Source organism: Onychomys torridus, chromosome 9, assembly GCF_903995425.1.
Source record: "Onychomys torridus chromosome 9, mOncTor1.1, whole genome shotgun sequence".
Lineage (NCBI taxonomy): Eukaryota > Metazoa > Chordata > Mammalia > Rodentia > Cricetidae > Onychomys > Onychomys torridus.
In genome coordinates this window covers 44,400,575-44,410,423 of record NC_050451.1, presented here as the reverse complement: position 1 = coordinate 44,410,423, position 9,849 = coordinate 44,400,575, and the positions used below count along the sequence as shown (strand labels likewise).

Genomic DNA, 9,849 nt, shown 5'->3' with positions numbered 1-9,849 from the left:
CCTGCTACAGAATCTGGCTGGAGCCCCCCTGTCCTGTCTCTACCCCTGTTCTCCCTCTCAGAGCCCAACTGCTGTCACTCGGTGCTCTGCCAAGGAGGAGGGAACTGCAGTGACAGCGGGGTAAGGAGAGGCCAGGCAGAGCTGTGGGACACAAACGGAGGGAAGGAGGTGCCCAAACTAGGTGACAGACCCATAGGGAGGACGGAAGAGCAGGGCAAGAGGTACTGGAAGCCTGAAGCAGGGAGAGCAGAGAGTTACAGAGGTACCGAGCCCTGATGGCCACCAAACGGCACAACCCCAAGCTGCCCTGGGCCCTGGTGCTTCTGACCCTAGGGGCTGGGTGGGCTCAAGAAGGGTCAGAGCCTGTCCTGCTGGAGGGGGAGTGCCTGGTGGTCTGTGAGCCGGGCCGACCTGCCGCGGGGGGACCTGGAGGAGCTGCCCTGGGAGAAGCACCCCCAGGGCGAGTGGCGTTTGCTGCAGTCCGAAGCCACCACCATGAACCAGCAGGGGAAACCGGCAACGGCACCGCTGGTGCCATCTACTTCGACCAGGTAATACCCTTGCCCCTGTCCAGAGGACCTGCAAGGACCTGGGCTCTGCTATCCAAGCCCACTCTGCATCCCTCAGCCTTCAAGGGAACCATATCCCTTCACCTAAGATGGCCACCAACTGTTTGCCTCCTTTCACTCATACGCACAACCTATCTTAGCCGTGTCTCATAATTTTTGAATCCACTAATTCCTGTCACACCTGCTTGCCACCTCTTTTTTTTCTTACTCATTGCACAAACGCCAACCCCCAGTGATGTCCCTGAACCCCAGGCACCCTGAATCCCACTCAATAGAGTCTGCTTCCCTCAGGTGCTGGTGAATGAGGGAGGTGGCTTTGATCGGACATCAGGATGCTTCGTGGCCCCTGTCCGTGGAGTCTACAGCTTCCGATTCCATGTGGTAAAGGTGTACAACCGCCAGACAGTCCAGGTGAACAGAGTGCCAGCCCCATCTCCAGGGAAAGGGAGGGTCATAAGTAGAATGCAGCACATCCCTGGGTAGCCCTTCTGTTGACCTGTATCCTGGGGACCATGAGCAAAGGAGGAAAGGTCCTGGCTTAGCGGGGTATGGCAGATGTGCAGAGCCCAACACTGGCCACCTCTCAGCCCTCACAGGGGAGCCCATTAAGCCTCCGGTTCCCAAAAGGAAGCCCTTGGGAAGATGAAGGTCCTGAGCTAAGGGCTAGGAAATAGATCCTAACTGAGCTCCCTTCCCTAGGTGAGCCTGATGCTGAATACATGGCCGGTCATCTCAGCCTTTGCCAATGACCCTGATGTGACCCGAGAGGCAGCCACAAGCTCTGTGCTGCTTCCCCTGGACCCTGGGGACCGTGTGTCCCTGCGCCTTCGTCGGGGGAATCTCCTGGGTGGCTGGAAGTATTCAAGCTTCTCGGGCTTCCTCATCTTCCCACTCTGAGAACCCAAGTCTTTAAAAGACAGATATCTAGCATCTGGCCACCCTGCCCTGCTCTGCCCTGCTCTGCCCTGCCCTGCCCTGCCCCAGAAACAAGTGTCTTTGGAGCAAGAGAAGGGCCCCCTCAGGCTGCCTATAGCCCACCTCCTTGCATGAGCTCCTGTGCCAAACACCCAAGGCTAAGAGTAGACAAGAGCAGAGCTGTGGACTGTCTGGATGGAACACTCCTCACCACTACCACTCCAGTTACCTTCCCAGCCTCCTGCTGCCCCTCTCCTGCCTCAGTTCTGGCTTTGGCAAAGCAGGATTTGGCAAGAGGGAAGCTGACACTACTCCACAGGCTCCACTCCTCCTGTTCTCCACCCCAGCTTCCCGCTCAGTGCTATTTGGTGACAGGTGGCGCAGGTAAGCCTGACAGGCTCCCACAGGGGCCCAGATGGACCAGCCACATCGTACCTGCAGACTCCATCCTGTCAGGAGTCAGCTTGAGAGAGCTCAGCCAGCACCGTGTGAACAGGAGCTGACAGCCCAACCATAAAAAGAAGTGCGGGGAAGGCCACAGAGCATCCATAGCTGGAGAGATGGGGCGGGGACATATGCCTACCCTGACCATGATAAACATTCTGCAGATAAACTGGGACAGTCAGCAGGCAGGAATCCTGCCATCCATCTGTGCCAGGTCCCCATGGACTCTGGCCGTCACCTGACCCGAGGCATGTGTGGGTGTGTGTCGGGGTGTATGTGGAGGTGGGGGTGTGTTTGCTCTGACCAACAGGCGAAACCAGAGCAGGTATACAGAGCTGGAGGCACGGTCAAAGGTCACATATGAGCCACAGAACAACACATCAGTGACCGTGTGTCCTCTTGGCCACCTCCTAGAACTGCCCCACCTTTGGAATCCGAGCTTCAGTCACTCCCCACTCTTGTTGGCCCCTCTCTTCCTCCAGCTGCGTCTCAGCTCACTTCCCAGTGGCTGAAGCCTGTCTTCCCTCCATCCATGCTGTCTTACCCTTCTTAAGTTTCCTGGTACCCAGGAGTCCATGGCTCATCCCTCTTCCTCCAGCCTCAGAAACTCTCTTTCATCCCATGGTCCTGGTTGGGTCTGTCTGGAGAACTGTGGTCGGTGAGACAGACGCTATACTTCTCTCTTTAGTTTGGAGCAGGATTGGAGCACGTATGGCATGATGAAGAGAAAATAAACTCAAACTGAGCATAACAGTCAAATTTTTAAAAGGCTACAATAGTACTCAAGTTAAACACATACCAGGACAGGGGGGGGGCGGGTATAGCTCAGAGGCAGAGCTAATGTGCATGAAGCACCAGGATTGAACTCCAGCACTGGGGTACGGGGTGGGGAGTGGGTGAGAAAGAGGTGGGGGAGCATTTTCTTTCAGCATTTGCCCATACTGTGTGAGCGGGAAGAATAAGAGCTTGTTCTGTCTCACATGGACGAGTCTGCAGCTGGGAGTCCAGGATGAACAGCCACTCATGATCGCAAAAGCCCAGGCTCCCCTTCTGCAGTTCTGTCCCTTGGCGTGACACCTCGTGGCCCAAGATGGCTTCTTGAGCTTCAGCAATGACATCAGCCCAGCAGTGCTGGAGAGAGGGAGAGAAGAAAGGGCACGACTCCTTCCTTGAAAGGTTTCCTGACAGCTGCATATACCGTTTCTGATCACATCTCATTGCTGGATGAGTCACATTAGGCCACACCAAGCCAGGACCATTAGGCCACACCAAGCCAGGACAGACTAGGAAACAAACTTACGTGTGTGTGTGCGCGCGAGTGCACGCATGCACATGTGTGGAGAGAGAGAGAGAGTCGGGACAGCCTTGGGTGTTGGTCCTCACCTCCCACCATGTCTGAGACAGTGATTCTTAATGTATCACTGTGTACATCAGCCTAGTTCTTCTAGAAGCTTCTGGAATTCTATCTTCCCCTAGGAGACAAGGATTACAGATGCATGGGTGATGGCCAGCTTGTATGTGGATTCTAAGGATGTGAACTCAAGGAATCAGGCTCACACAGCAAGTGTTCTAACCACAGGGCCATCTCCATAGCCTCCATAGTCTATACTTTATTCTAGGCAACTGTGTCCAGCTAAAAGTCAGGAGTCTTTGGGCATTGGAAGATTTTCAAAATACAATAGGCTAAATCAGCTTGTAAACACCAGCTGGTTCAAGATGCTGTTTATTTATCACAGTTTCTGTACATCAGTCATCTTGCAGATTGAGATTTTACAAAGTCAAAAATAAGGTGGACGGCAGCGGCCTTCCTCACTAGAATGGAAGAAGCCACTTCCAAACTCCTAGAATGCGGCTCCTTAGAGTTGTATCACTGATGACCCCACTATCCTCTGTTTTCTAGCCAAAGCTGCAGGCCCAGTCCCACCCTTTGACCCTCTCTGACCTATACCTGCTACATGTTTCTGACTGCCATGGGAAAAGTTCTTGGAGTCTGAGGATTCAGTGCTTAGACTAGACCCACCCAGAATATACATAATAATCTTTCTATTTTAAGGTCCTTACTTGCATGCATATGCAAAGTCCCCATTCCATGTAACAGCATACTGAGATGTCTTAATGACATCTCACATAGGCTCTGAGATATCTGCATACCACAGACTTTGAATGTTGAGAAAAACACTTGGCACGGTTCACTCATTGCATGGAAAGATGTGAGTCTGAGATACCCGACATAAAGAAGATCAGCACCAGCATAGGTTTTTTGTTTTGTTTTTTAGTTTATTTATTTATATTTATTTATTTATTTATTTTGGTTTTCTGAGACAGGGTTTCTCTGTAGCTTTGCGCCTTTTTCCTAGAACTCACTTGGTAGCCCAGGCTGGCCTCAAACTCACAGAGATCTGCCTGGCTCTACCTCCTGAGTGCTGGGATTGCAGGCATGTGCCACCACTGCCAGGCTATTTATTTTTTTAATTACACTCATGATATTAATTACATTTGTGGTATTCATTGATTATATTTGCAGTATTCATTCAATAATTATATTTATGATATTCATTAATTACATTAATTGTTTGATGTATTATATTCATGATACTATGTCCTGTCATTTGTGAGGTTTTTCCATCACACAAAACAGAGATTCTGTACTTGCTCTATATTCTAGGGAAATCATTGCTCTATATTCCTTTCTTCTCCATCTTAAGATAGCGTCTAATCTTTCTGTCTATATAATTTGTATATTCTATATATTTCATCTAATACAGTTCTATAGTATTTGTCCTTTTTTGAATGTAAAAACATTTTATGTACAACTGCAGGAGAAATAATACTCAGATAGCCTGAACATAAAAACAGGTTATAATTTAAAAGTCCAGGGTTATTTTAAACAGTAAAATATTTTCTCTGTAGAAAATAGTATAAATGATAGCATTTCTCAATACACCCTTTTAAGCCAAACGATAGCTGGATTGTACATATAAATATTGATTAGATTCTGGGGTATAGAAGCTTATTTTTACTTTACTTGTATGGGTGTTTTGTCTTTGCACCACATACATACAGTTCTCTCAGAGGCTAGACGAGCGTGTCAGATCACTTAAGACTGGAGTTGCAGCCAGCAGTGAGCTACCATAAGTAGTGTGAGCTGGTTCCTCTGCAAGAACACCAGGGCTCTTAACCACTGAGCCATCTCTCCAGCTCCCTGATACACACACACACACACACACACACACACACACACACACACACAAAGAGAGAGAGAGAGAGACAGAGAGACAGAGAGAGAGAGACAGAGACAGAGAGAAAGAGAAAGAGACAGAGAGACAGAAAGACAGAAAGACAGAGACAGAGACAGAGACAGAGAGACAGAGACTCGGGTTTTAATCATTCTAGAAGGTAAATCAGTTCCTACCCAACCAAGAACCCATTAACTGCCCACCCAGAACTCCTTGACACAGAAGGAATGCCTTCTTTTCTTTTGGCCCAGAGATAGATGGCTTATCTTCAGGCCACATGGCTGTGTGTCCCTCTTTTTTTTTTTTTTTTTTTTTTTTTTTTAATTTGAAGACCAAATTCAAAACTTGGTCTGAGTGAGAGATAGTATCCATTTTATAATCTACAAAATAGTTTTACTATGGTGAGAGTGGAGGTTTAAAACTGGACAATCCATGGGGCTGGAGAGATGGCTCAGTGGTTAAGAGCCCTGGCTGCTCTTCCAGAGGTCCTGAGTTCAATTCCCAGCACCCACATGGCAGCTCACAACTGTCTGTAACTCCAAGATCTGACACCCTCACACAGATGTACATGCAGGCAAAACACCAGTGCACATAAAATAAGAATAAATTTAAAAAAAAAAAAAAACAAACAACCTGGACAATCCAGCCTAGTGTGATGGTACACACTTGTAAACTGGGCACTTGAGAAGCAGAAGCAGGAAGACCTGAAGTTGAAGGCTAGCCTGGGCTACCTAGACTCTGTCACACATGCACACACACACACACACACACACACACACACACACACACAATTTGTATAATGCTTGTAGTGATGTGTTTGCTTTATCAAAATGTTCAAAGCTCTTAAAGGAGCTGACCAATTAGATGTGTGATTCCACCAAAACATTCAGGATTTAATTGAATTTGTAATTGATGTTTAAGTGATTTGACTTGTACAATGTATAGAATCTGATTTGTTGGCTGTGTGCTTTTGTATTCAGTTTTTGCTTAAGTAGGTTTATGAAGTACACAAAGTAAATAGTAAGTAAAGCCCGTGTGGTCCTTTGTAGGGACCAAAGCGCCTCAGATTTGGGGATCCTAGAAATAGAATCCAGTGTCCACTTTCACTCTGCCCCTCTTCCTGGCAGCTAATTTCCACAGAGAAAAGGGGCCAATGAAGAAGCCACTGTAGATCTAAACCCACAGCCTCCAGCCACACGTGGTCCTCAGTGGTCAAGCAGTTCTCTGGATCCTTTACCAGCTTCTGCCTCACCCTCCACAGAATCCAACTGCAGCTTTCGGGTCTCACCTTCGAACTCTGTCCCCCACCCGACCCCCACCCCACCACCTGCCAACAGCAGGGAGCCTCGGGTTCTGCTCCACTGAATGCAGACTGAGACCAGAGCCCCACCCTCCAACCCCTCCCACTCAGGCCTTCCTCCCTACTTCTGCCTCTTCCTGTGCTGCTCAGCTGACTTCACCTCCTGGTGAGGTAGGTGGCTGCCTCCGCCCACCAGTGTGGACGTTTCCTCTAAGCATATCCCTTGCCTTTTGCTCTTCTCTATGCCTTCCCTTCAGTATTTAGGATTAAGAGCTTGCACTTCTCAAAACTAAAAGAGAAAAGGTTAGGTATGGAAGTGGCTGGAGCTCCAGGTAGCTAGCTATCCAGCTCTCTAAAGCTCTGAACCCCTTAGCATCAACTTGCCTCCTCTTGAAGCCTTCATTTCATAATCTAAACGTGTGACCAGCTGCTGGCCTGTTAGTCACTAGTGAAGTCTGCCTCTGCTGCTCCACCCACACTGCCCTGGCTGTCACCTCCCCTCCAGTGTCACTACTGTCCCCAGACACCTAGTCCTGCCGCCCAGGCTGTCTCTAAGGTCAGATCCTGTTCCCCATGTCCTCTTAGCAGATGCTGCTGGAATACTTTCTCAGCATGTCCCTATTTTAGACTCACCTGCCACTTTTTTTCGTTCCTTTGCTTGTTTTGAGGCAGTCTTACCAAACTCAGCAATCCTCCTGCTTCAGCCTTCTGAGGTGCTTGGATTACAGGTGTGCACTACCATACCTCACTCACCCTCTCTTAAATGGTAGTTCCTCTCAAGGCTCTTGTCCTACAAATCTTTAGCCTTAACACACTCGCAACAGCACACGCGTCCATCCACAGTGTCCCCATTCTGAGCAGTTCTGAGCAGTGATTCTTCTGAGCAGACTCCCACATTCCACCTCTACGCAACCTGCTGAAACATGAATTTCCAGCTTTACTCACCAAGTCTTTTCTCCCTCCCTGTTCACTTTGTAATTTGAACTTTCCTGTCACCCAAACTAGAACCCAGCTTTTCTCCCCAGGACTCCTTGTCACCCACCCCAGCCACTGGTTCTGTTAGCAACTAGCAATCTGTTAGCTAGATTTCTAGAAAAGCCCCATAATCTACGGCCCCCTCCCCCACTGCCCCCATTGCTCTCTCTACCTGGGGACCACCTCACTGCTCCATCACAGCATAAAGCCCTTGGAAACTTAGTGGGTGCCGGGATGGAGTGCATAATCCTTAACATGTTGTGTGAGCTGTCTCACAGTCCAGCCGCTGCAGTCTCCAGGGCTTCCACATTCATCACCTGCAAGAACGTGAAGACATCAGAAATTCCACCGTTCTGCTGACACGCCTTAGGAAACGAAAGTGTAAGATTTAAGTCAAAACATCATGGGCCCGAGAGAACTGTTCTTGGACTCAACAGAAAAAAAAAAAGAAATCTGGACATTTAAAAAATATATTTATTTTTATTTTATGTGCTGTTGGCTGCATGAATGTCTGTGTACCATCTCTGTGTGCCTTGTGTGTTCAGTGCCCACAGAGGCCAGAAGAAGGTGTCAGATTCCCTTAGAACTGGAGTTATGGATAGTTGTGTGCTGCCATGTAGGACTGGGAATTGAACCCAGGTCCTCTGGAAGAGCAGTTAGTACTCTTAACCATTGAGCCATCTCTCCAGGCCTCAGGACATGTTTTAGTTTGTGAAGCATCTTAATCTGGACCAAACCGAAATGGAGACTTTTTTTTTTAGATTTTTAAATTTTATTTTATGTGTATAGGTGTTTTGCCTACATGTCTGTATGGGCCCTACGGGCATACCTTGAGTCAGAAGAGAGTGTTGGGCCAGGTGGTGGTGGTTGTGGTGGCGGCGGCAGTGGCGGTGGCGCATGCCTTTAATCCCAACACTCGGGAGGCAGAGCCAGGTGGATCTCTGTGAGTTCGAGGCCAGCCTGGTCTACAGAGTGAGTTCCAGGACAGGCACCAAAACTACACAGAGAAACCCTGTCTCAAAACCAAAAAAAAAAAAAAAAAAGAAGAAGAAGAGAGTGTTGGATCCCCTGGAACTAGAGTTAGACAGCTATGAACAGCTATGTGGGTGCTGGGAACCAAATCTGGGTACCTCTCTCTTCAAGAACAGCAAATGATCTAACCACTGAGCCATCTCTCCAGTCCCAAAATGGAGGGATATTAGCTGACACTATCCGATGCACTAATAAAATACAGAGAAACCCTAGATTGAGGCATGGGGAGTAATTCCACAGCAAAGTAAAAACGCTTGCATGAGAGAAAGCATGAACAACGGTTCCTGAGTGGCATCAGCTAGGCGCAGGCCCAGCACCTTCTTTAGCTGCATGTGACCTTCAGGGACGTCTCCTCGCCTCTCTGTGTCCCATTTTCCTCATCTGTACATTGGAGCTATTAACGGTGTCAGGTTTGGAAAGAGCTTAGCCTAGTGCCTGGCAAACACTCATCTATGTGAGTTCTTAGTGTATAAATTAGTAAACAGTCGGAGAGCTGTGGGCTCCCAGGGTTCCTGGGCAATCTCCCAAAGCAGGCAGGATGTTTGGAGTTCTAGTGGCCCTTTACCTGTTACGATGTTTCTGTCTTCCAGGTGTGTTCAGTTTTACAGTGCACACATGTGTTTCGCCTAGGACGGTGGTACAGAACTCACAGATGTTTATGTGAGTTTGGACCGTAGGATGGGAGGGCTGTGTGGTTTGCATTAGACTGTCTATGTGGTGACTGTTTTAACCTCTTCTCTGCCGGAGGTGAGAAAGCCCACCTACCCGTACCCTAAATGAGACTGTGGCAGGTGGAAATGAGGGCAGCTGTGGCTCTTATAAGATAACAGTGTCGGGCTGGAGAAATGGCTCATAGGTTAAGAGCACTGGCTGTTCTTCCAAAGGTCCTGAGTTCAATTCCCAGCAACCACATGGTGGCTCACAACCATCTGTGATGAGATGTGGCGCCCTCTTCTGTGTACATAATAAATAAATAAATCTTAAAAAAAAAAAAAGTAGCCACAGTACTTGACTATGGGCAAACTTGGTTTTCTCTTCCAAAAATAAAGGGAATCTCAGCCAGACATGGTGGACTGTGCCTGCAGTCTCAAAATTTGGGATGTGGAATCAGAAGGTGAGGAATTTGAAGTCAGCCTTGGCTACACAGTAAGTTGGAGGCTAGCCTGGGCTGCAAGAAACTCTGTTTCAAAATAGAAAAACACATAGGGACTCTCAATCTCTACTGAAACCTTGTCAAGTATCTATAGACAAAGAAAATTCTTAGAAGCCTCTGTGAGTAAGAGTTGACCATTGCTTCAAGCTATCTAGAATAGAAAATGATAGGACTTTGGCGGCCAACCTTTCCAAATGGCCTTCCATTTCAGCATCCCTGATCTCT

General features: G+C 48.2%; 1 protein-coding gene across 1 annotated transcript; it reads left to right on the top strand.

Annotated features, from left to right (window-relative positions):
* The first annotated feature begins 19 nt into the window (after positions 1-19).
* Cbln3 (cerebellin 3 precursor) lies at positions 20-2,668 on the top strand. Its single transcript, XM_036199709.1, has 3 exons — positions 20-551; positions 861-980; positions 1,269-2,668. The coding sequence occupies exons 1-3, from the start codon at positions 276-278 to the stop codon at positions 1,464-1,466; spliced, it is 594 nt and encodes a 197-aa protein (XP_036055602.1). The 5' UTR covers positions 20-275; the 3' UTR covers positions 1,467-2,668.
* The last annotated feature ends 7,181 nt before the right edge of the window (positions 2,669-9,849 follow it).

Coding starts and splice junctions, on each gene's coding strand:
- Cbln3 (XM_036199709.1), top strand. CDS start 276: ATGGCCACCAAACGGCACAACCCCAAGCTGCCCTGGGCCCTGGTGCTT. Junction 552..860: donor GTGCCATCTACTTCGACCAG/GTAATACCCTTG, acceptor TGCTTCCCTCAG/GTGCTGGTGAATGAGGGAGG. Junction 981..1,268: donor ACAACCGCCAGACAGTCCAG/GTGAACAGAGTG, acceptor TCCCTTCCCTAG/GTGAGCCTGATGCTGAATAC.